At 43.5% G+C, this 26535-nt stretch overlaps 1 protein-coding gene across 3 annotated transcripts in view; it reads right to left on the bottom strand.

Annotated features, from left to right (window-relative positions):
• Positions 1–26535, bottom strand: part of SNTG2 (syntrophin gamma 2) — a 329137-nt gene that overhangs the window by 221299 nt on the left and 81303 nt on the right. For all 3 annotated transcript variants that reach the window (XM_074988929.1, XM_074988931.1, XM_074988930.1), the window contains exon 2: positions 14931–15068. In XM_074988929.1, coding sequence (XP_074845030.1) covers positions 14931–15056 — 126 coding nt within the window. In that variant the 5' untranslated portion in view covers positions 15057–15068. The remainder of the gene's footprint in view (positions 1–14930; positions 15069–26535) is intronic.

Genomic DNA, 26535 nt, shown 5'->3' with positions numbered 1-26535 from the left:
GCTGCCGCCGATGGGAGGGGGCAAGTGTAGAAGTAGCTTCTGGACCCAATGTTCCAACAGCCTATATGGAGTAGATATAAAGGCCGGTGTGGGGGCTGGAAGGCAGTTCTCGGGACATCTCAGGCACTGCTCCAGGGTTGTAGGATGGCAGCAAGAGTCCCAAGAGGTCTGATCCTGGAAATGTGCTTTCAGATTCCAGTGTTGAAACTGTGATGAGACTCAATTTGGAAGCACGAAGGATCCAGAAAAGCGGGTCCACTCACAACATACTGGTGACAACCTAGATGAATACTGGGACAGTTTGTAACAGTGCCTCTAACAAAGTGTGAAACCTTAGGAGCTTCAGAGACTCCCTTGAAATCCTGAACAAGCCCCCACTTATAACTGCCTTTAGGCCAGCTTGAACCTGGCGCCTCCACTGCTTAGTAAAGGTGATGCTACAGCTTGAGCTAAAGTAGTAGTCTGTCCATCCCCTGCCCACTGGATGAACTGTCATTAGCCATTCCCATGAGCATTAATTGCTTGTTTTCCTGTTTTTGAATATAATCATTAAGCTTTTCAAAGACCTTGTGCCAAAATCAAAAGTTATTCTGGATCTAGAGTTATTCTATTCTATAGTTATTCTAGATATAGACTGTGAAATTACTACCATTTTCTGGTTTCCTCACTGTGTATGTGACACAGAATCAGACCCTCATGCAGCTAGCTAGAGTCCCTTAGATTCACGCAGTTTACCTTACATCACCTCTAAATTTGGACCACTGAGTCTAAAGTGTAAGGGAATATTAAATTGGTTAAAACACACATGCTGTGAGGCAACAGGAAGTAATTAGAAGGAATAACAGCATAAATTAAAACAGGCCACACCATATGGTAAGGGAATCTAACTGTGTATATCGCCTCCTAAATTAGTTTGTTGCCTTTTTATCTGCTCGCAGTTATGTGCAAAAAAACAATGGCACCGTGTAAATAATAAATGTTTTCATCTCAGAACAATACCTCAGGAAATCATATGTGGGGGATGGAATTAGTATTCCAATACAGTAATCATGTATTCCTTCTGTGTATGGTACACCAAGTTTAAGTCATTCCTAAAATTGGTATAATTTACTATTAGTTATTTTCCAGTAGACCTGAAATCTTCTGTAGCACCAGGTCCTAAAAAGTCACATCTGGATGAGAAAGAACTTCCAAAATTATAATCCTGTTTTAGCTATCCTTCCTACAAAGGCTATAGAAATGGTGGTGACGAGACAGATGCTGAAATAATTAAGCTGAAAGGAAATATTTGATACATTCCAGTCAAGCTTTCAGCTTTTACACAGCATTAAGGATTTCCTTTGAGGATTACCAGTAGGGTTTATAAAACAATAGGGTCAAATAAGAATGTTGTAGTTATTAGATTTATGTGCAGCTCTTGATACACATAAGCTAGTAGTTATTTCCAAAAAAAGATATGATAGTTTTACTTGGCTTAATAGAAATGATCAATCTGGAAAGGTCTTTTATGTCTTCATATCTACCAATAAGAAGTGATATAAATACAGCTTAACAGTGTCAACAGCCAATTAAATTACACTTTTATTGGCATTGCACACTTTCTATCAACATTTAGAAAGTATACTTTCTTTTTCCTTAGAAAAGCTTGTCAGCTTCCTACTATGTCTGTCCATCATTGCCCCATCATCAGAATGTCTGCACTCCACAACACAAAAGAAAAAAAACCTTAGTTACTAAGTACATTCTGCATGACACTTAATAATGGACAACATGTTCTGTAAATTATTTATATTTTATAAGACATTCCACATTTAGGAATGTAAGACAGGAAAAGATACACGTGTGTGTATATCACACTTATCATATTGTATTATCAGTCCTCTGGTATGGCATACCATTGTTTCCAAACACCCAATCAAAGACGTCTGGGGAAATGTGAAATGTCACCACTGTAAAATGATCTATAAGACTATTGTATCCTAAAAAATTATCTCTACTGCAAATCCCAAAAGAAATATGCCAATTAGCTTTGATGCAGCAGCCAAGGATACAGGGAGGGATAGCTCAGTGGTTTGTGTATTGGCCTGTTAAACCCAGGGTGGTGAGCTCAGCCCTTGAAGAGGTCATTTAGGAGTCTGGGGCAAATGGATTTAAAAAAAAAATCTGTGAGGGATGGTGCTTGGTCCTGCCAAGAGGACAGGGGACTGGACTTGATGACCTCCTGAGATCCCTTCTAGCTCTGTGAGATGTGTATCTCCTCATATTATGATTATTATTGGATATTGTTGACACTCATATTTATTAAATAAAATATATTCTATAGATAGATGCATATATGAACATTCCTTTTCCCCATCACATATTTTTCTCCTGAAATTGTAAATTCATAAGATAGGGGCATATCTTCTTGATGTTGGGGTCTTGAGAGAGAGAATATGCTGAGAGATGTTGTTAGTGGTAGTGGAATGATGAATATTTTCTTACTCAGATATTGCTGGTGCTCAGCTAATGAGTATTTTTTGTGTGCGTCATAGTCTGAAAGCAACCAGAAAGCAAGACAGAGCCAGCAGAAAGATAGAGAAAATATCTCAAGCATAGTTCTGAGTGGGAATATGGACATTGTTCCTATGGGCAGAGGACAGGATTGAAAGGTGGGCCTGGAAAGCGGCAGCAAAGAAACAGTGTCCTGCTGAGTATTACTCCTGTGATCAGGGAAACAGGACTTTGTGTACTTTACTTGTAAAAAAAAAACAGGACTACATCAAGGAACCACAGAATCACAGAACTGGAAGGAACCTCAAGGGGTCATCATATGCAATCCCCTGCAATCATGGCAGGAGCAAACAACATCTAGATCAACCCAGGCAGGAGTTTGTCTAACTTACTCTTAAAAATCTTCAGTAAGGAGATTCCACAACCTCCCTAGGCAATTAATTCCAGTGCTTAACTGCTCTGACCATTCTTCCTAATGACCAACCTAATCCTCCCTTGTTGCAATTTAGGATAATTACCTCTTGTCCTAGTCTCAAGCATTAAGGGCTACATCTACACTAGAGAGTTTTGTAGACAAAACTGGGGGTTTGTCGACAAAACTCAAGGAGCATCTACACACAAAATGTGTTTTGTCAACAGAAACTGTTGACAGAAAAGCTATGTAGATGCGGGACTGCCCTTTTGTCAATAAACTGGGTCAAAAGATGATCCACTTTTATGTATAGATGTGAGCTATTGACAGAAGTTTTGTTGGAACATCTCTTCCAACAGTAACTTCTGTAGACAGATGCTTCTTGTGTACATGTAGCCAAGGAGAATAATTTTTTGTCCCTCATGCTGGCAACAAATTTTTAGGTGCTTGAAAGCTGCTATGCCCCCTTTCCAAACTAAACAAACCCCAGCGGAGGCCTGATTAACGCACAGTAGAGTGGAAAAATTACTTCTCATATCTTGCTTACAACACTCCTGTTAACATATCTTACAATGATGCTTGCATTTCATCCTATTCACTTCAGGCCACTTTTTTCCAGATCATTTTGAATTATAACTCTTATCCTCCAAAGCACCTGCAACCCCTCGCAGTTTAGTGTCATCTGCAAACTTTATAAGCATACTCTCTGTGTCATTATCTAAATTATTGATAAAGGTATTGAAGAGAATCAGCCCAAACCCCATCCCTGCAGAACCTCATGTTTATCAACTGAATTTTTTCACATCATAACTTTTTCACTCACTCACTTGCACTCGAATATGAACAAGCACAAACAACTGAAGTCAAGATTTGTTTTTCTTCCAACCATGTTTCGGGAGAGGAGGAAGAAAAAGAATTCATTATTGCTTTTCAGTACTGGGTAGATATTGCGGCCAAGTGTCCACATGAATAGCTATACAGAAAAATATATAGATTAGGTATGAGTAATAACTAATGGGGGTGAGATGGAGGGAGTGGCAGTAAAAGGGAAAAAAAAATAAGATTGTGCTTGATTTGTTCTGCTATGACTGCATTTTAAGGTTCCGTTTTTTACTATTATTCTGAATTGTGAATGTATATGCACGCTACAGAGTCAATAATATGTAATTTCTTTACAACACATTGGAATTTAAACATCTATTTTTCCCCAAGTTTATTACTTTATAGCAACATATGTGACGATTACAGCTGCCTATTTAAAATGCCAGAATTTCATCTTGCTTTTTCCGCCTGGTTTCAAGTTATCAGTATTTTTCGATTCCTATTGTACTGCTAATTAATGTGCCAGGAAACAGAAACAAAATTCCCTTACACATTGTACTTAATTGTTTATTCTTTTAAATGCCAATTTTTCTAAAGTTTCTGTAAGGTTGTAAGGGAAGAAAGAGCCTTGGGAAACAATATTTGTCCTGCAAATATTGTTAATGCTCTCACAACTTTGGGACACTAGAGTTTTAATCTGCTTTTCTCATTAGAGTTTATTGATTTGCTGAATTAGGTAGAGAGAATACAATCTTAAATGCCATAAACCCATGTAGGTCATGGTGTGCTGTAATACTGTGTGCATGGACAACAAAATGGAGACTTACGGATGGAAGAACTATCCCTTGAAAGGTTCACTTGATCTGAATCACTGAAACATAGCATGTTGGGAGATTACATGGAAAAACTCTCTCTCATAGCTAGGCTAAGCCCACAGAGAGTTTTGAATGAAAGGACAAAGACCTTGAATTGGTTTTATCTAATGGATTTGTTCACAGCATGTGTTCTTCAGCAAATAGATTATTGCAATTTGTATCTATTGGGTCATTATCAGAGTGAGTGGCTTCTCTGTTGCATTTTAGTGGGTTAGCATGGAGACTGTGAATGTGTGTATCACTATGCCTATGTCTGTGTCCAGCAAGCATGCTGTCCTGACCTGTTGCAGAAAGTAGACATTGAATAATTCAAAAGATCCCAGGCTGTGAACTTATTAATAATCAAAGTACAAATGCAACTTCTGTCATATACCCTACTACTGAGAGCAATTTTTTTTCCAAAGTGATTCCCTCTCTTACAAACCTCTATCTGCCATTAATTTAGGTGCTGGTATTAGGCATAGAGAAAGCTGGGAGACAGTATTATTTGTGTTTGATGTATCATTGAAATAAACTGACTGAGTAACTTGTGGAATCCCCATCACTGGAAATTTTTAAGAGCAGGTTAGACAATGATACGTCAAGGATGCTATAGATGGTGCTTGATCTTGCCATGAGGGCAGAGGCCTGGACTTGATGACCTCTTGAGGTTCCTTCCAGTTTTAGTATTCTAGGATTCTATGAAAACACCAGGAAAATGGTTGGATGGTGGAATTGGCAATGAAATGTAATACGGATGGAATACTGACAACTGTTTACTTATGAATGTACCCATTATACCATACTAGGCTCCTAAAATATACCAATTTTCAAAATATTTAAAAGATTAACAAAATGTTTACAGACCTGACATGAACCTAAAAGTTCCATCCTGCACACTTAACTAGATCCATTGTTTACAGTCAAGCTCTTAGGTACAATCGCATTTGCTCTGATCCAACTGACAGAGACCAAAAACTACAAGATCTTTACCAAATATTCATAAACCTGAATTACCCACCAGGAGAAGTAAAAAAACAAATCGACAGGGCCAGACAAATACCCAGAGACCAGCTACTCCAAGATCGGCCCAAAAGAGCCAAGAACAGAACACCACTGGTCATCACCACTGGTCATCATCAGACCACTGCAACGAATTATTAAAGACCTACAACCTATCCTTAATCAGGATGCCACACTTCAGAAGGCCCTGGGTGACATGCCTGTTCTTTCCTACAGACAACCTCCCAACCTTATGAGGATCCTCACTAACAGCCACAGTCTATACCTCAGGAATACCAGTCCTGGAACCTTTCCTTGCAACAATGCCCGCTGCCAGCTTTGTCCACATATCTTCTCTGGAAATACCACCACTGGACCTAACCAGGTTACTCACAGAATCATGGGAACTTTATCATGCTCTTCTACTAACATCATATATGCCATCATGTGCCAACAATGCCCAGATGCTTTGTATATTGGACAGAATTCTAACTCCCTTAGACAAAGGGTTAATGGGCACAAAACAGACATCAAAACACTCCAGATCCACATACCAGTTAGTCAACATTTTAATGGAATGGGGCATTCTATTAATGACCTAAAGGTATGTGTGTTACTGAAAAAGAACTTTCACACTGTTCTTCAAAGAGAAACAGCTGAGTTGGCTTTTATATTCAAATTTGGCACATTAACACGCGATTTAAACCGGGACGAGAACTTTCTGAATCACTATAGAGGCTCATCTGCATACTTGGCTTAATCTAATTCTTGACCTCCCCCGCCACCCTCCACTCTCTGATTTGGTCACCTTGATTATCTTTTTCTGATTTGTCCTCCTTGCTTACTGTTTTTGGTTCTCTGTGCCTTAAATATTGAGTCTGTTCTGGTCTGGCTATGGTCTGAAGAAGTGGGTCTGTCCCACGAAAGCTCACCTAATAAACTATTTTTCTAGTCTTTAAAGTGTTACTTGACTGCTTTTTTGTTTTGATAGTGTATAGACTAGCATGGCTTCCTCTCTGAACCTAAAAGAATTACCTATCAATGAAAAGCACAGACTTAACTCCAGCTAATGTCCTCACAGAATGTCTGTGTAAGCATATGGCTGCTGCAATATGCCCAGAAGAATTAAAACATCAGCAGCTCTGTTAGAACAAGTGGAAAGTGAGTTAATGTACATCCCTTGAGAATTTCTCATGTAGTATAACCTGATATTTCAATTTTGTTATGTCAGCTGAGCTTCCCAGTTTATCTCAGCTTCTGGAAAGAAGTATGAAGACGTAAGTGTTATCTAAGATATGCAAAGCTCAAATCATGAAGAGGTTTACACAATAAAACCAAATAACCCCTAAACCGTGTGTGTGTGTGTGCGTGCGCGCGCGCATGCAATACCAGTGCTTCTATATGTATTGGGTGATTGCAGCTCTTGTTTGCCACAGATCGCCATTTTATGGCAAATGGGAGCAGCAGGAAGTGGTAACAAATGGTGATCTGTGGCCAACAAGAGCTGTGATCACCTGATACCTGCAGAGGCACTAGTAAGCATACCAGTGGTGGCCCACCCACAACTGTTTTATTGTCCACCCCTGCCCTAAATTCTCCTCAGCTTTCTCCCCTATATTATCACCACAACACAATAGCTGCAAAGGTAGGAGAAGCCTTTTCCTTACTCAGGCATGCAAAATGCCTTTCACACCTACAGGCTTACCTATGGTTTAACTAGGGCAATCTGTGAAGAACATGTGGGAATTTCAACTTTTTCAACATGCAGATGCCCCATTATAGGCCCATCTATCTACTTCCTGGTCAGAGTCTGGCTCTTATCTTTAGGTTCCAGTTGTTATCAAAACATGCGTCTCTCACTGTGCACAGTATAATAGTAGCTGTTCCCAGAATAAAATTGCCAAAATTGCAAGCAGAGAATCCTGAGTGGAGGACTCTCTTAATGTAGTATTAAATTCCACCAGAAATCTAGATCAGCTCACATTTAAAGACTTCTAGAGTGATGCAAGACCCATTTCTTCCACAGGTTTTGTCTCAGTAATCAGTCCCACTAATGACTGACTGACCATATTTTCTTCTCAAAGGTAACCACTATTGACTGATTTCAGTCAAGAAATCAAAAGGAGGAAGTTGAATCAAACTTAATTTCCTTTGTGACAGAAGCAAGGCTTCCTGATCTGCACACAAGAAACTAGTGAATGTGGCCCAATAAAAATAATCTGGCACATTAAAAATACTTAGTTAAGATACCATGCATTTGCAAATACGTCAAATCTTATTGTGACCACCATGAATATAACTAAGTAGTGCCTTACCGATGATTACTACAGCATTTTCCAATCAGAACTGCAACATTTCATGCCTTTCAGTGAAGTAGAAATTGTACACAAGAGATGCTTCTACACTTGCAAGTACTTTCAGAAAACCCACCCCTCTTTTGAAAGAGCACATGAAGCATCACACACAAAAAGCGCCCTTTCAAAAGTAAATAGAAAGAACATGGCACCATTTTTAAAAGCGTTCCTCCACTCCCATAATAGGAAAAGTGCCCTCTTTCCAAAGATTCTACAGAAAGAAAATGTACAGACACTCCATGGACTGCTCTTTTGAATGAGCAGTCCTCCGTGGCACCGGCCAGGTGACATGTGGAGATGCCCTGGCCAGTGGCAGTGGGCTTTATGGTATCTGCATCTGACCTCATTTAAAGCCACACAGACCTAGAAACACTGTGAAAGGAAGCTGAGAGCATGCTAAGAGCAGCTACATGAGTTCCCCCAACATGCCCTCTGAGCAGCCCCAGAGCAGCAACCTGCCTGCATGGCCAGCAGTCAGACACCTCAGGAGCCACAGCCCCCCTCCTTGCCCTCAGAGCCCTCACAGAGCTCACAGGACCCCAGCCAGCCCTTGAAAAAAGGGCACCTTCATGGACGGAGCCAGAGCTGAGGGACCTGCTGGGGCTCTGGAAAGAGGAAGAGGTCCTGAAGGAGATGAGGGCAAGCGGCAGAATGCAGCTGCCTTCACCCACCTGACCAAGGGCCTGGCCACCTGAAGACACCTTGTCCACATCCAGACCAGGTCCAGAGTATGGTGAAGGATCTGTGGCAGGGGTACACCCAGGCCCAGGACTCCACCAGTCACTCAAGGGCAGGTCCCGAGACATGCTCCTACTATAGGGAGCTCCACAGGCTTCTGGGGTCCAGGGACAGCTCCCTCCATTCCCCCTGGACACCATGGCAGATGAGCCACACCCTGGAAATGGGGAGGATCCCAGACCCCAAGGCAGCCTCATGCATCTCGAGCTGGAACCAGCCACTGAGATCTTCCACAACGAGGGGGGGCTGGTGATTGAGCTCCCATCCTGGTTGTAGAGATGGGTGACAATCAGCCATGCATCACTGGACCTTGGTGAGGGACCCTCCCGTAAGTACCCGGCAGGGCACACACTCCAGTTCATGGGGTAGGGACACCCCAGCTGCTGGCGGGCCACCCACACACTCAGTGGACCCAGGCTGGACACAGGTTCCCAGCACACCCCAATGGCCATTGGGGGCATCCAGCACCCACCCTGTGGACAGCACTGTGAGCCACATGCACAAGGGGGTGCAGGTGGGGTGGCTGGACCATGCCCAGGGGCTGCCCCACAAAGGGGGAATCCCCACAGCATGTGCAATACCCTACGGCCAGAAGCTGCTGGATGAGGGCTGATGCCCACAAGGGGGTGAAGTACACAGCCCTTGTGCCATAACATGGGACTGACCATGTCTTCTTCTCCATCTCTGCAGCCATGCTGAAGGAGGGCCAGGAGAACCCCAGCCTCTCCATGGTCCCAAACAGCCTAGCAGAGGAGGGGGACCATGCACCACACCCAGCTCCACCATGAGGGGACAAAGCAGGAGGAGACGATGGCAGGTCATTGAGGATAACGCCACCTGCTGCCAGGTAGAGGTGAATGAGTGGTGCCTCCGCATGGAAGAGGTACAACACGCGTGGCAGAGGGCCACATGGGACAACCTGCTGGGCTACCTGTGGGAGATGACCGCAGTCCTGCAGGACCACTCAGGGCTCCTGACCTGCCTGCTTTCCCCCCACCCCCACACCCTGCACCTGTTCCAGTCTCCATCCCCACTACCAAGCCTGCCCCTCATGGACCCCCTGCCACCCATGGCCCTTCCTTCCCTGTGCTGCCTGCCCCTTCCCAGCCCTGCTGAGGACCCTGGAGCAGAGGTGGGTGGGGATCCAGGAGCCAATAGTCATGGCTATTCACCCCCATCCTAGAGTAGCACCCCCTCCCTCCTCCCAGTTGAGGTCCCCCACGTCCTGGCTGAGGTCCTCCCCTCCCAGTTGAGCCCCACCCCCCCGTTGTGCTGTCTCCCCCTTGCCCAGCCCCTACATTGTAAATCGGTTGCCCCTACTCCCTGCTGTAGGTAGCTTAGTTGTAATATTGTTAGACAACACAAAGTTTATCGTGAGAGTTAAAATTTTATTTTTGCACCACCCCTGTATCCCGTGCTCTTGTTGGGGGGATGGTGAGGGGTGGGGGAGGAGCACTTTGCTGGGGGATGGTGAGGGATGTATGTGTAGATGGGGGCTGCATGGGGTGCTGTGGGTGGGAGTCATGGAGTCCATGTGCAAAGGTCTCCCAGAAGGTCTCCTGAATGCAGATCCAATTCTTGTGGGCCTGGCAGCTTGTGGTGAGGGCTGGCTGTTCGATCCCAGGGATAGACTCGGCCCTCCCATCGTTGGAAGAACCTATCACCCTTGCTCTCTACAATGTTGTGGATGCAGCAGGCATCCACCACCTGTGGGACATTCTGCAGGCCGACCTCCAGGCATGTAAGGAGGCACTGCCACTGGCTCTTCAGCTACCTGAAGGTCAACTCCACAACATGGAAATCCTGGTTCAGGAGCGTGTTAAACAGATCCTAGGTGGGGTCAGGGAGGCCAGTACAGGGTGGCATTAATCAGTGCTTCAGGGGGGTAGGTGGCAGTCACCACAATACACAGGGGCATGGTGATGTCCCTGGCCTAGAGCTCCTGTGGTGGAACATACGTCCCAACCTCCATGCAGCCGTAGAGCCCGGAATTCCAGAACACCCAGGCCTTATGTGTCCGGCCCACCCAGCCCATATAAATGTCCCAGAAGCATTCCCTCAGGTCCACCAGTGCCTGGAGCACTACCAAGTAGAAGCCCTTGCAGTGTATCTCGGTGTCCATGTCTTTTGGGGCATGGATGGGGATGTGTGTCCCATCCAAGGCACCAAAGCAGTTTGGGAAGCTGAGCACTGCGAATCCCATGACTGCTGCATCCATATCCCCGACGGAGATGACCCTGTGCAGCAACATGGCTTTGATGGCATGCACAACCTGTGTGGGAGGGAGAGCATGCGCTCTTGTGAGGGTGTGATGGGGTGTGCCCCCTCCCCTGTACCCCCCTCTGGTGCTGCCAGCTGACAAGGGTTCTCTTTGTCCAGGAGCCCCCTCCCACCTCCCTGTGGTAGGTGCGTGACCCGAGCATGCCTTACCTCCATGGTGACAGCCCCGACAGTGTCATTGCTGACCCCAAATTGGTGTCCCACAGACCAATAACTGTCCATGGTGACTAGCTTCCAGATGGCGATGGCCACCATCTTTTTGAGGGGGACAGCAAGCCACATGTGGGTGTCCCAGTGTCTCAGGGAGGGCGCAAACAAGTGGCAGAGCTCTTGCAAGGTCCTCCTGCTCATGCAGAAATTTCACATTCACCTGGCATTGTCCCAGTCCCCCAGCACCACACACTCCCACCAGTCCGCGCTGCTGGGGTGGCTCCAGAGGCAGTGGGGTGCTCGGAGGAGGCGATGGCTGGATCCCAGCTCCTGGGACTGCAAAGGCCCAATGGGGAGGGATCTCCCCCAGGAGGTGGAGGGCAGCAATAAGCACCATAGTGAGGTGGCCAAACATGGCATCGAGGATGGCCAGCTTGATGAGGAGGAGCTGCTGATGGATGCCCTTGAGAACTGGCTTCCAGGCACTATCAGGCTCCACAGGGCTTGTCATGGCTCTGCAGGCCTCTGCATGTGCAGGGCAAGAGTGCTTGGGAGGGGCCTTTTAAAGGGAGCAGCTAGCTGCAGGCCCTGGAAGGGCTTGTCAGCCATGCAATTCCCCTTCCACGGCATCTCTGCTCCGCTCGTTCGAAATAGTCAGATGTTCAAGAGAGGCTAAAGAAGCAGCTAGGCAGCTGGTGGAGTCTTCAAACATCCATAGACACCTTTTTGGTTTCAATGGAAATCAGACATCTTAGAATTTTGAAATCCCATTAAATACCAAGCTGTATCTTTAGGCCCCTAAATTCTTTGGAAAATCTATCGCGGCTAACTGCAGGACCTGGAAGGGCTTGTCAGCCATGCAACCCCCATTCATGGCATTTCCGACTCTGCTCATTCAAAAGAGCCCCTGCGGCTGTGTAGATGCTCCCTTTCAAAAGGGCAGATCTCAGGCACCACCCTCTTTTTGTGTGTAGCTGCGTTCTTTTGAAAGGTGCTCTTTCAGATCCAAAAGATGGCCTTTCGAAAGCATGCTGTAGTGTTGAAATAGCCAAGATGATCATTTTGGCATAGAATCATAGGGCTGGAAGGGACTTTAGGAGGTCATCTAGTCCAGCCCCCTGCTTCAAGCAGGATCAACCCCCACTAAGTCATCCCAGCCAGGACCTTGTCAAGCCGGGACTTAAAAACCTTGAGGGATGGAGAATCCACCACCTTGCTAGGCAATACCTCCCCTGAGCACTCTGCTGCCTCTGGAGCCACCCCAGCAGCACGGAGCGGGTAATGCTGGGGACTGGGACAATGCCAGGTGAGTGCAGAATTTCTGCATGAGCAGGCAGACCCTGCAAGAGCTCTGCCACTGGCTTGCCCCCTCCCTGAGACACTGGGACACCCGCATGCTGCCCACTCTCCCCCTTAAAAAGAGGGTGGCCACAGGAAATGTCTCCATAGACCAATCACAGTGTGACATGTTTGTCACTGCACTTAGTGGCATCCTATACATCATCAAATGATGAGGTCCCCTTAGGTGTTTTTATAAACAACCCACATTCACATATGATACTCTGGAACAATTACATAAGAGAAAAAAATATCTAATTACTATCAGCAATTTGTATTGGATTGTTCTTGGATGGTATTATACCGATATTAACTGTCCAAAATGATGCATATATTATTATGAGCTGAGTGAAACTGTTATGAACGGATTTTTTTTTTTTTAAAAAGAAGCCTTCTCATGAGGTTAATGGATGTGAACATGATCTTTAACAAACATAAACATAAGGATAAATGTATCACAAATCCTAACTTAAGATTAAAGTGTTATATGACATGCCCAGGAGTTTTAGGATGGATGGAGGTGGGTGGAGTTTGCTGAATATTATTTTGTGTAAGAAAAGTGTGTGTGTGTGTGTGTGTGTGTGTGTGTGTGAAGGGAAAGCATGGGTGGGGGGACTGGAGAGAAACAGGGGAGGACGTAAGCAAGAAAGCCATGAGACATAGATTTTTGGAGTCTGGTACTGACTAAAGAGGTTTGTAAGCTAAGAAACTATTGTTTTTTCTGGTTCCTCCTCAGTTTGGAGACCCAGGACCCTGAACGTTACTTGTGAACAAACAGAACTGCATGAGTGAAAATGCTAGGCTCCATCATCAATGTATGCCTCCCTCTGGAATATTCTGAGGTCACTGAACTTCAAGTAGCTGTTCAAATAGAAAGGAGGCAATAGGGTGTGTGTCCCTGCATGCATGCATGTGTGCGCATGTGGTTACAATATTATCTACCTCCTGCTCTAGGGACCCTACAGGGAATCATAAACTCCTGTACTCTACAAAAGTAGGGTGGATTAACTACATCAGTCAGGGGTGTGAAAAGTCCACAGCTCTCAGTAGCATGGCTAATCAGAGCAAAATCCCTGTGTACAGAGTGATACCACTTCTTGCAGAGATGGATAACCTACACCAGAGGAAGATCCCCTCTAGTTAGCATAGATAATGTCCATACTGAAGTGCTGCAGTGATGCCACTATAGTTTTTTAAACTTAAGACAAGTCCTGAAAAATCTTTATTTGCTATGTCTCCAAGGAGGCTATTATGCATGATTTATTCCAGGAACTCATAACACAGTACAAGAAACTTCTTGTGCTCATAAAATGCAGTCTACCTATATTTCTTTCTCGAGAAATACAACATAATTACCCTTCCTTGCAACTAGACCACTTTGGGAAGTGATCCACATTCCACTGCTAACTTGTTTCTTGTCCTAATGTATTTCTTGTACAGCATGTATGCATAGCTGTCCCACTATGCATAAGGAAAAAGTCACCTGGTGATACAGAAGAGGACCTCACCATGACAAGAGTGCATGACAGAGCTAGTTCTCAGAGTGCATGTGGAAAAGAAAGCATAGCATAGGTGCTATCACACATTTTTAGGTTCCAGGTGTGCCTCAAAAAATTTAACGTGAAGGAATGAGTTTAGAAAACTGTCCCCGCCTGTTCTGCTCTTGAATAAATGAGAGAGAGATTCTGGGGGATGAGTGGTGTAGTCTAATCTCTTTTCAAAGTGCTTTCAGTGGGAAAAGAACATCTTCTCCATCTGATAACCTAACCAATCCTCTCTCTGCTAGTGAAATGCTGCTTTTTCAGTGTTTATATGCCAGCCTTATTTCTCCTTGCAATGTTAAACTTACTAGAGTAGCAAAATTGGACAGGAATCTGTGACGGACTAAAATACGATTTTACATGCACACGCATGAATGCTGTTTCATTCTTTATCTGTGTCTCATTTGATAAAGCAGCTCACATTCTGATAACCTCACTTTCTGATTATTTGGGAACACACACACTTAAGGCTACGTCTACACGTGCCCCAAACTTCGAAATGGCCATGCAAATGGCCATTTCGAAGTTTACTAATGAAGCGCTGAAATGCATATTCAGCGCCTCATTAGCATGCGGGCGGCAGCGGCGCTTCGAAATTGACGCGGGTTGCCGCCGCGCGGCACGTCCAGACGGGGCTCCTTTTCGAAAGGACGCCACCTACTTCGAAGTCCCCTTATTCCCATGAGCTCATGGGAATAAGGGGACTTCGAAGTAGGCGGGGCCCTTTCGAAAAAGAGCCCCGTCTGGACGTGCCGCGCAGCGGCAACCCGCGTCAATTTCGAAGCGCCGCTGCCGCCCGCATGCTAATGAGCCGCTGAATATGCATTTCAGCGCTTCATTAGTAAACTTCGAAATGGCCATTTGCATGGCCATTTCGAAGTTTGGGGCACGTGTAGACACGGCCTTATATATGCAATGAAAAGCACATAGACATAGAAGTACTTACATTTGTACTGTGATCACTTCCATTAACACAGATGACATCTTGTTTTTGAATCGTTAGTACCTCTTTTGTAAGCTTCAGTTGGATGTCATAGGCATTTTCAGACCCTTCATCATATAATAATGCCATACCAGTTTTAGTCTGTGGGGAAAAAAAGTAAAAGATTGAAATAAAACAGTTTAAGCATTTTATGATAATTAACAAATAAAAGGTCTTTTAATTTCCACAGCTTTTCCACAAAAATTTACACTGACCAAAACAATACATGCTTGTTTTCTGAGATTTCATATTGATTCAGCTGCTCACACAAGGGCTACATCTTCATTCACACAAAGGCCCCTTACACTTATCTGGAAGTATAGACTCATTCCCACTCTCAGACCTCTTGCCATTGCCAGGTGGAGAAATGAGTGCAGTGGAGCATTCTGTTTTGGAGGATTTTTGGTTTGCTTGCATGTGTTTTCATTAGAGAAGGAAAGGTTTAAAGAAATGCACTTGGTGTGGACCGTGGTAAGGTTCGTGAAGGAGGAATAGCACATTCCATAATCTCAGTCTGGCCTCAGACTGCCCAGGAATGTTCTGTCAGCTGCACAGACAAGCTCTAACTTTACTGCACCCAGTTTCATTGCACCAGAGGATTAAAACCCAACTTTATATACACACAAACACATGCGTTATATATTTTGGCTTGTGAAAGTCAAACTAGATGTCCACATGTGAAGTTACAAAAGACTTAAATGTTGTGTATCATGCTGAAATATGCTGTCACCAGAATATTAAATGCTCAGCTATGCTGAATAACTGAGGTATGCTGATTTAACTGTCAAAAGCCATCAACCTTAAAATAAAAAAGACAGCTGGCTAAAAGCCAAAAAAAAATATTTTCCAAGCTTTCTGTATACAAATTTGAACAGAATACACGATATAAAAACTATGTAACAGTATGCCACCTGAAACATCTAAATACAATTTAAAAAAGGAAATTAATTAATATGGTTTCATTTTGATCCTGTGATCATTGTTTATGAAAACCTTCATCTGTATCCATTATGAGAGATTTGGTTTAATAAGGTTTGCAGAGTTAGGACCAAAAAACCTAGATGGTACTGTCAATGGACTAGAATAATTTCAAAAGGTAATGAGCTTTAGACAAATGATTCTATTTTCATTTTCTAAAAAAAACCCAAAACATCTATTTTTCAAAGCCAAAATTAGTGATTGGGTGACAAATATGAGTTACAACATTTATCTGCCTAGAAATTTGTAATTTACCTTTCACAGTTGCTGTGATTATTTTTATTACTACCATGCCAAACAGTTGATGTGCACATACTCACAGTGTCTAACGAATGATGGTGCAGTAAAACATCTGTACCGTTCACAAGGGAAAATATTTTCATGACTACCCCAAGTCATTTTCCTTGATTTACGCACCTTTTTTAAGTCTGAGAGGGGTAGCCACGTTAACCGGTAGTAACACAGAAACAAGCAGTCCTGCAGCACCTTAAAGCCTAACACATTTATTAATAGGTAATGAGATTAAGTGGGTATTAAACACAGCAGCTCTTAACCTAATAAATAAATTTGATAGTCTTTAAGATGCTACTGGACTGCTTGTTATTATGTTTTCTTAAGTCCACGTGTGATGTTGTGGGAATACATGTGTGTACGTGAGTGGATCACAGAGAGTGAGAGGCTCCTGCTGAAGGTAACCTAGGAGACCAGGTGACACCTCTGGACTGCAGACAAAGGGGGAGGTGGAGCCTGAGGGGTTTGAATTGGAATTGGGAGTTGGAAAACAGTTAGTCTGGGCTGGGAGAGAGAGAGATAGAGAAAGACAAAGAAGGGGGCAAGGCTCCAGCTCCAGGGGGCCCCTTGGGGCCTCCTCTCCCCAACATGGATTGGACTGGCTGTCTCTGCCTGCTGTACTGACTCTTTTGTAAGATGCTGTGCCCTGTCAGCTAATAAACCCGCCGTTCTCCTGCTGAGTGAGAGTCGCTCCTGCCTGTGGACGGACCACAGAGCTTGGGGACCCCTGAATTCCATGACACCATGATTTGCCATTTTGAGGGGTTTTTTTCTTTGAGTGATTTTGGTACTAGTAAATTAAGGATCAAATCAGAACTGTGGAAAATGAGGTTAACTAATTAGTGCTCTATTGATTTTGAAGAAACAGGCCACAAATGTTACACTGGAGGTTCATAGATTTTTAAAGCCAAACAAAAGCAATTATAATCAGGTAGCCTAACCTCTTGCATAAAACAGATTACAGCATTTTGTTTAATGATTCCTGTAGTGGAGGAAATCATTTACCTAGCAGGAAACAATAAACAGTATCAAGCCCAATAACTGTAATCCAGTTTGAGCCTTTCCATTAAAAAGACAGTGTTAAATTTCACATGCTTACACTTATCTGATTTCTCCATTTTATGTACACAAATAACAACTGAGTAAAGGAATTAAAAAGGAAATAAGCTCTTGGCATTCAATGAACATTCATTAAAAGTTTTATAACAAGCTGAATATACATCAAATTTGGGACTTGAGTTCATTGATAATATTTTAATTTCTGTACCATTAAGGATGAAGCTCTTTGGTATTGGTTATTGAAGGATTAGGTCTAACATACACTAGAAAATTAGGTCAATTTAACTAAAGCTGAGTGGTTCACTGAGGCAAAGATAAGTCATTATGCAGACAGCAGAAAATCAACAGAAGAATGGTTCCATCAGCCTGGCCACCACCTCTCAGAGAAGAGGATTACCATGCCAATAGCAGAACCCCTTTTGTTGCCACACATAAGCTGCGTCTACACATGCACGCTACTTCGAAGTAGCGGCACCAACTTCGACGTTAGGCGGCGAGACGTCGAAGTCGCTAACCTCATGAGGAGATAGGAATAGCGCCCTACTTCGACGTTCAACGTCGAAGTAGGGACCGTGTAGACGATCCGCGTCCCGCAACGTCGAAATTGCTGGGTCCTCCATGGCGGCCATCAGCTGGGGGGTTGAGAGATGCTCTCTCTCCAGCCCCTGCGGGGCTCTATGGTCATCGTGTGCAGCAGCCCTTAGCCCAGGGCTTCTGGCTGCTTCTGCGGCAGCTGGGGATCTATGCTGCAGGCACAGGGTCTGCAACCAGTTGTCAGCTCTGTGTATCTTGTGTTGTTTAGTGCAACTGTGTCTGGGAGGGGCCCTTTAAGGGAGCGGCTGGCTGTTGAGTCCGCCCTGTGACCCTGTCTGCAGCTGTGCCTGGCATCCCTATTTCGATGTGTGCTACTTTGACGTGTAGACGTTCCCTCGCTGCGCCTATTTCGATGTTGGGCTGAGCAACGTCGAAGTTGAACATCGACGTTGCCGGCCCTGGAGGACGTGTAGACGTTATTCATCGAAATAGACTATTTTGATGTCGCAACATCGAAATAAGCTATTTCGATGTTGGCTGCACGTGTAGACGTAGCCATAGGCTGCATCCACATTATGAGATAAATTCTAATTTAATTCAGTTAGCTTGATTTTACTACAATTGTCTTCACTGTAAATAGCATTAGCTCAATTTAGGGAGCACTAAAATCACAAGTTACCTGACAGGTTTAGCGTCACGTTTGAATTCAGAAGTTCAATTAAAGGCAAGTGTGGAAGCGCCACATCTTAAAAGTGAATTTATTATCCTCCAGAGGTGTCCCGTACATAACCCATAATGTCCCTCTCAGTGCTCCACTCTGGCCGCTGCTCTCCAGTAACAAGAATAGCCTGAATTTCCAAGCATGAGCAGTGAGCCTTTAGCTGCAGGCTCATGTTAGTATGAGAGCCTGAGAAATGGCTTCTTTCTTTCTATGCTGCTAGCAGGGTGCATGCATCTACCCATTCAAATAGCCCCTTCAGGGAGTTTGCAGTTCTGTCTGTACGCTTGCTATTTTTTTCTGCACTGGCTGGCTCCAGCCTCTGACACACGGTACCATGTGTCAACAAGCCTGTGCTGAGGGTCGTGCTTTCATAACATGCCAAGAAACTTCTTCTCAGCAGTTTCCATTTGTGTGTGAACTCCACTTCCTCCCCCACAGGCTCCACACAGCCTGGGTCTTTTCCGCACTCAGACACTTCATGGGGGTTGCTCCCAACCCTACCCAATAAAAGCAGGTGCCTGCCCTTCGGTGCTGGCAATGCTGCCAGTCACATAAGAAAGAATGTCTGGGCTTTGCTGCTGCCATGGGGAAGTCTCCCTCGGCACTTAAGATACAGGGGGTTTTGCTGCTCCTGTGGGAAAGTCTCCTCTGGCGGTTAAGCTACTGGGGGCTTTGTTGCCGTGGCTGTGGGGAAGTCTCCCCCAGTGGTTAAGATACTGGGGGCTTTGCTGTAGCTGTGGGGAAGGAACAGCTCTATTGGTCATCCAGCAACACACTCCCCCCAACCCTTGGCCTATACCTGGGCTTCCTGCTGCCTCCAGGGAAAAGTCTCTCCCAGTGGCTAAAGGGCTTGCTGCGGCCAGCAGGGGAGGACTACTTCAACTGGTCATCCAGTGACACTGCCCCCTTGGGCCACAGTTTGCTGATGCTGCCAGGGAAAAAAGTCCCCCAGCAGCTAAGGGGCTTGCTGCCAAAGGGGCAGGACCATTTCAACTGGTCACCCCCTGACTCCCCTCCTTTGGCCCATACCTGGGCTTGCTGCTACCTGGGGAAAACCAACAATTCTTTTTTTCCTGCACAGTCTGGGACATTTCATTTATGACTCTTCCCAACACCAGTATAATGTATGGGGAAACCAAAACTTCTTTCTTCCTACATTCTTCTCAATGTGAGATACATTCCAGGCCCCTGCATTATTTTCAGGGATAACATTTCAGCAATAATGGGAGGTGGAATACTCAGTGGATGGCCAGTTTGAGAACACAGTCATTGCACAGAAGCCTTATAGTGCACTGGAAGCCAAAAACCCTTTCCATTAACAACATAATGTATGGGGAAACCAGAAATTAATTAATTAATTCTCTTTCTTTCTTTCTTTCTTTCTTCACAATACAAGAAACATTCCAGGCCCCTGCATTATTTTCAGGGATAACATTTCGGCAATGATGGGACATGGGATGGATGGCCAGTTGAGAATACAGTCACTGCACCTGTGTTGACAATATAATGTGTGGGAAAATCAAAAATTCTTTCTTCTAATTTTGAGTGTCTTCTGCATTATTTCCAGGGATCGGCATATTTTCAGGGATCAAGAGGGGAATGATGAAAATGCAATGGGGAAAGATGACATCAAGACCAGTGAGCATACCCAGAATGCTACGGGGATGAGAGAATGGTGGGATAGCTTCCCATAATGCACTATTGCAACAGTTGATGTTAGCCAATGTGTGTGTGGCAGCAATGACTTGACTTTGTGGGGAGCACGTTGTGAAGTGAGCATGGTCAAAATCGAACTTATAAATTCTAGAATTAGAAAATTGATATTAATAAATTTGATGTTCTCTCTTAGTGTACAAGCAGCCACAGTGTTCTACACCGAAACTCTACACTGGTATGCTGTCAGCACCTCGACTGTGCCACTGTAGCATTTAAACTGTAAACAGCATCTCTTTGTCCATTAGGGAGATCTGAAGAAAGCATAACTCTTAGAAAGATGCAATGGTTCTTTCACTTCCTAAAACTCCAAAGTTTTCAATATGATGATATTATTGATACTGATCATATAGTTAATTTTTGAGGTGACTGTATGGCCATGTCTACACTTATAAAAAACTTTGAAATGGCCATAAGAATGGTCAAATCGAAGAATACTAATGAGGCACTGAAATGCATATTCAGCACCTCATTAGCATGCCGCCAGCCATGGCACTTTGAAAGTGCCATGGTACATTCACCCCCAGCTCTTCTACACAGTCCTTTCTGAAAGGACCCTGTCAACATTGAAATACCCTTATTCTTATGATAGGTCCTTTTCAAAAAGGATTCCTGTGTAGATGAGCCGTGGGTGAGCAAACTGCGGCACTTTCAAAGTGCTGTGGCATGCTAATGAGGCAATGAATATTCATTTCAATGCCTCATTAGTATTCTTCAATTTGGCCATTAGCATGGCCATTTTGAAGTTTTTTGTAAGTGTAGACATAGCCTATAGGTATTACTTACAAACAAAAAATATGTTCTATGGAATCACAGATATTTTTCAAAAGTTGGAAGAAAAATCAGCTCACTCAAATTACGTTTTATTCATGCAATATCTCATCATCATTATATTTGTCCCAATAGCCCATCATTGGCATTACTTGCACAGAGACAGTGTGAGAGAATGGAACTCTGCAGAACACCTCACATAACTTTAAAGCAGCACACAATGGTGGCTACTAATTGCTGCATGTGTTTAATAGTAATCCAGTAAAAATTACTTGATCGTCTACTTGTAATAGCTTATTGATAATGAATGAAACACGTAGAGTAACTGATTAAATTCCTTAGTGTTGTCCATCACACCATTTCAATGGAAACTCTGAATAGAGATTCTGTGTTCCTATAAGGACCCATTATCCACCTCATATTTCAATTGTTGATGTGATTTAAAGTGACACACAGAAGTATCTTATCTGCTTTCCACATCAATAAGATTAATCCAGATTTCTTTTAGCTCTCCAAGTTTGCCTACTTATGTCATTATAAATGTTTGCATATCAGAGTTCAGGGCATTCACCAGTTCACACTCTGTGTTAATAGATGCCTTATATAAAATAATTCTCTAGGTACTATCAGGTACTTTTTAGTACAAAGTGCTTTTTCAAACAGCTTCTTTGAATAGGGACTTAGTTTTTGCATACACATTTATACACCATGCCAGCTATCCTGATGTTTATCCCATTTTTAGTGTGAAAACAAATCTCCTCTTAGAGTAGTATAGCCAACCTAGTGGCTGGCTACAGAAAGGTCTGAGGCTCCAGATGTATCTCTTCAGCAATGATAACAATAATGCATTAGGTATCACAGGATAGATTTCCAAAGAATTTAGGTGCCTAAAGATACAACTAGGTATTTAATGGGATTTCAAAATGCCTAGATGTCTGATTTACATTGAAACCAAGAAGGTGTCTATGGACGTTTGAAGCCTCCACCGGCTGCCTACCTGCTTCTTTATCCACATCTGACTCTGTGTGGCTGCTTATGAGCCTACTGAATAATCAGGTAGAGTTCCTACCCTGCTCCATATAGGGGATAGTCCTAACTTATGCCCTTCATGGAGTTTTCCAGTTACGCCTTTAGCCCGAGTGATTAGTCAAACTGTGGTTTCCATTATCAAGAGAAATTAATAATAGAGTCCGGTATTTCTTTGGCACTATGTTGTTTATTTACAATGCCATTTTCCTGATTGCAGGAAGAACCAAACTGCAGGAGAGTGTTTCTTTGTTCATAGCTCTAATTACTTTCAGCCCACAGTTAAGACTGGTCCCCATTACAGAGGTAGTTCAATGTAAAGAAGCTTATGTTGACTTAACTTTGTATCTGTATTAAAGTGTAGCTCCCTCTCCCACCCATGTAATGTCCTCACTGATAATACTTAATACCGCCTTTGCAAGAAACGTAGCGCTTACATTGGCATGGGCAATAGGTACGTGCCAGAGACTTTATTTACCTGTGAGTCCAAGATATGGCTGCTTGCAGTTTACACAGGCTGCAGTTCACTGTTCTCAGACAATGGGAGCTGTTGGAAGCAATTGCCCAGCCTACACCACTTCCTGCAGCTCCCATGGAGTATGACCAGTAAACTGCAGCCCCCAGGAGCTGCAAGCAGCCATACCTGTGAACACTCAGGTAAATGAAGTGCTGGTGGTCCATCGGGGCTAATCCTGGCATATTGTGTACTGTCTATGGCTCTCTTATTGGCCATGCCATCTTAGGTTGATGCAGTTTGGTCAATAAAGTATCAGTCTGAACACTGTGATGCTTACATTGATAGTAGCTGCCTTTCAGAAGCTGTCCCACAATACCCCACACTGACCATTAAATTGATGCAATTGCTCCTGGTGAAGACGCACACCATTGATATAAGGTGCATACTGTGGACATGCAAAAGCAATTTTAGTACTTCAGATACTGTAAATTGATGTAACCACCACTAACTATGATTTTCAGTCCCAATGGTCCCATCAAGATGACTGTTGGTAGGGTCACTCTGTCCTACTCACTGGTTCCCTCTGCCTCTAATTACCCTGACTGGAGCTAACAGATCTCACCTACCTTAGGAGTGAGAAAAAAGGATCATCTCCAACATGCAGTATCCTAGAACCTCGCCTCTGATTCTTAGACGCTAACTCCTGCTCTAGCCATAGAGTGCTCAATCCGTCATTCTGACCTCATCTCTACACCACCTCTTTCTCAAGATCCCACCTCTACCCCTGCCTGTGTCACCATTCCATTCCTTCACCTAAGCTTATGCCTCTTTCCACCTACTCCTTTGAGTACCACATCCTCGCTTGTCCCCCTCTCATTCCCAGATTCTCTGAACATCACAAAACACCTGTTTTGTGCTGGAGGAGAGAGGCATTGGGCGGGGAGGGAGGAGTAGATCAGCAAGACTGTCAGCAGGCCAGAGGAGCTGGAGGATGAGAAAGGAGGGGCAAAAAGAGGATCTAGGCTGCTGGTGGGTGCTGAGCACTTGTTAAATTTTCCCTTTGGGTGTCTCCAGACCCAGAGCAACCATGAAGCCAATGCCTCTGACCCCTTTGCACCCTGTTTCCATATTAACTGTCATTTATACTTTTATTCATGGTCAATATGTATTCCCAAATCTCATCTCTTCTAAGTATTGAAGTATGTTCACTTCTGAGGGCTTGCTTCTGGCTTGGTTAAGTCTGTCAGTCCGACCATGAACATAGTTCACTTTTCTTTAAATAGAAAAGTGAAAACTTCCTATCCAGTTGGCTGCCCATTAGCACTCTGCCAAGAGTTTCTGTTACAAAGGAGTGAACAAAATCTACTTCAGTCCACCATGATTTAGAGAGCTACAGGTACCTTTTCACAAGTTACAGGTTTGACCAGAGTGCTCATGTCTTTGTTCAGCAGTTTTACGGTTTCCCAGACTAAGGCAGGATTTCTTAGTGAAAAATCCTCCCCAGACTGTCCCCTTATGCTCCTTTTCAGTTTGTGTTTTTCTGATGCAAGAATGCTGTTATGACCCTCCTTCATTTGTGTCACCCCAAATTTATCTATTAAAAATATTTACTCCATTGAAATGAAGCTGTTTTAGCAGATCAAGTGTAAAGAGTTCAGGAAAAAAATAGCAACCACTCCTATAACTTCCAGTCTATGCTGACTTTTTTATTTTCAGTTGGAAAAATAGATTATTTTAAGTGACCACAACCTCTTACCCCTACTCACTCCCACAAAAAAAATCACAGGATAGACATGCTACCAAAGAATGTACAAACTTAACAGTAAAATTCTCCAACCCAAAACATGTACATTACATTTTTACATTTGCATATATTTTATATTTGTATGTTTAACACATCAAATGTTGCATTCAGTGAGGGAAGAATTTCTTAACCTTCGCAGCCTGGCAAACCCTTATCCAGATTAAATATTTTTTGTGGCACCATTCCCCTTACGTTTTATGGCAAAAGAAAAAAATAGCAATGGAAACAATGACAAGCCTACATAATTTATTTCTGTGTTTGTTTCCAGAGGATGACAGGGAATATTTGATTTTGAAGGGTAGGATGTGAGAAGAGTGGGGAAGTGAGACTTTTCTTAGTTTTGGAATGCAATACATTTTTAATGCCTTGAATCCCCAACTGCCTTTCATGAGTGCTCTGGAAGTAGTCACTCACTAGTTGATAAACACTGCATTACTGCAACAGAGAGGAAGCCGTGCTGGTCTATACACTATCAAAACAAAAAGCAGTCAAGTAGCACTTTAAAGACTAGAAAAATAGTTTATTAGGTGAGCTTACGTGGGACAGACCCACTTCTTCAGACCATAGCCAGACCAAAGCAGACTCAATATTTAAGGCACAGAGAACCAAAAACAGTAAGCAAGGAGGACAAGTCAGAAAAAGATAGTCAAGGTGAGCAAATCAGAGAGTGGAGGGGTGGAGGGGGGGAAGGTCAAGAATTAGTTTGTGCCAAGTATGCAGACGAGCCCCTATAGTAACTCAGAAAGTTCCCATCACGATTTAAACCACGTGTTAGTGTGCCGAATTTGAATATAAAAGCCATCTTGGCTGCTTCTCTTTCCAGCACGTTGAGCTAATTCCTCTTCAGTAACACACATACCTTTAGGTCATTGACAGAATGCCCCATTCCATTAAAATGTTGACTAACTGGTTTGTGGATCTGGAGTGTTTGCAGTGAGTGAAATCCACTCCAAGTGGATAAAGCCTGTATAATTGGGCTTTATGGTGTGGCTGGAAATGAAATCTACCCTTTGCCCCTGGCTGACTAGACAATGTAGGCCTCTTCTAAAACATGACCACTATGCATGCCACTTAGGTGAAGTGTTGTCACCACTGGATGCTTGGAAACAAGCATTACAGGCAGTGCATTCACTTGGCTGAGGTCAACAAGTATTTTCTTTAAGGCTCTTCTGTGCATTTTGCAGAGCAGGTCACTTCCTGTTTCTTTGCACCACAAATTTCACCACGAATATTAATAAATATTTATGTACTCACTGTCTCAATGATACGGTTGTGGGAAATAGATTTAGAGATTAGCTTCCTCAGTATAGAAAAAATCACTTTGCCTCATACTTACATTATATTTCTCGCATATTAAGGGATTTAAAGCTCATTTCAGAAGTTCTTTTAATAGCAGTTTATTCTGCCTCAAAGAGTAGCTTATTACCAGTGACTAAAACCAAATTACATTTTCTTCACATGCAAGAGCAAAAGTCAATATGTCCTGGGCTTTAGTAATATTATTAAAGTTACCTGAAAGACAACAATTCCATTTTGTAGCAACTTTCAAGGTTTTGAAATTTATTTTCACTCTTCATTGGAATGAAAATAAAATTTTCAAAAGTGGTGCTTTTGTTTCTGTTTTTCAAATAGAGAATCATGTTGAAGGCCATGGGTGTATGTCCATCCATCCCAACTGGTAGGGCACCAGTCTATGACATGTGTTCTAGTCCCCGCTTTGACTGATTCAGGCAGTATTTCAACCAAGATTAAGCAGAGCAGGGGTGCATGCCCTCAGGCTCCAATTTACCAGGGCAATGCCCTTGTAAGCAGGCGGATGGGCCCACTAATGGCTGGGAATATTCCTACCTTCTATACTAACTTGGAGGAATCAGATGGCCAAAAGATCTAAGTCCCCACCCTAACTCCCTTTATCCATATCTCTGCCTGACCCTGGGGGTTAAATCTCCCTCTGTTTCGATGAACTCCATTGTGGCAGCTGGCAACATCATACTCCTTTGTTAAAAGGATCCTGTTTTTGTTTTATAGCTAAATTTTATAAATTCCCATGGTTTGGTTTTAAACATCCTTTATGTACAATCCTAGCTAATATTACGAGTTGCCTTAGAATCTATAACTGAAGAGTAGATCATTATTTGTGGTGGTGTTTTTTTGTTTTCCAGAGAATGGTGGGAATTGCAGCCTATGACATAGATAATTTGCAATGCCTCATGGG

This window comes from Carettochelys insculpta, chromosome 3, assembly GCF_033958435.1.
Source record: "Carettochelys insculpta isolate YL-2023 chromosome 3, ASM3395843v1, whole genome shotgun sequence".
Lineage (NCBI taxonomy): Eukaryota > Metazoa > Chordata > Testudines > Carettochelyidae > Carettochelys > Carettochelys insculpta.
Note: the sequence above shows the minus strand (reverse complement) of the source record. Positions and strands in the feature narration are given on the sequence as shown.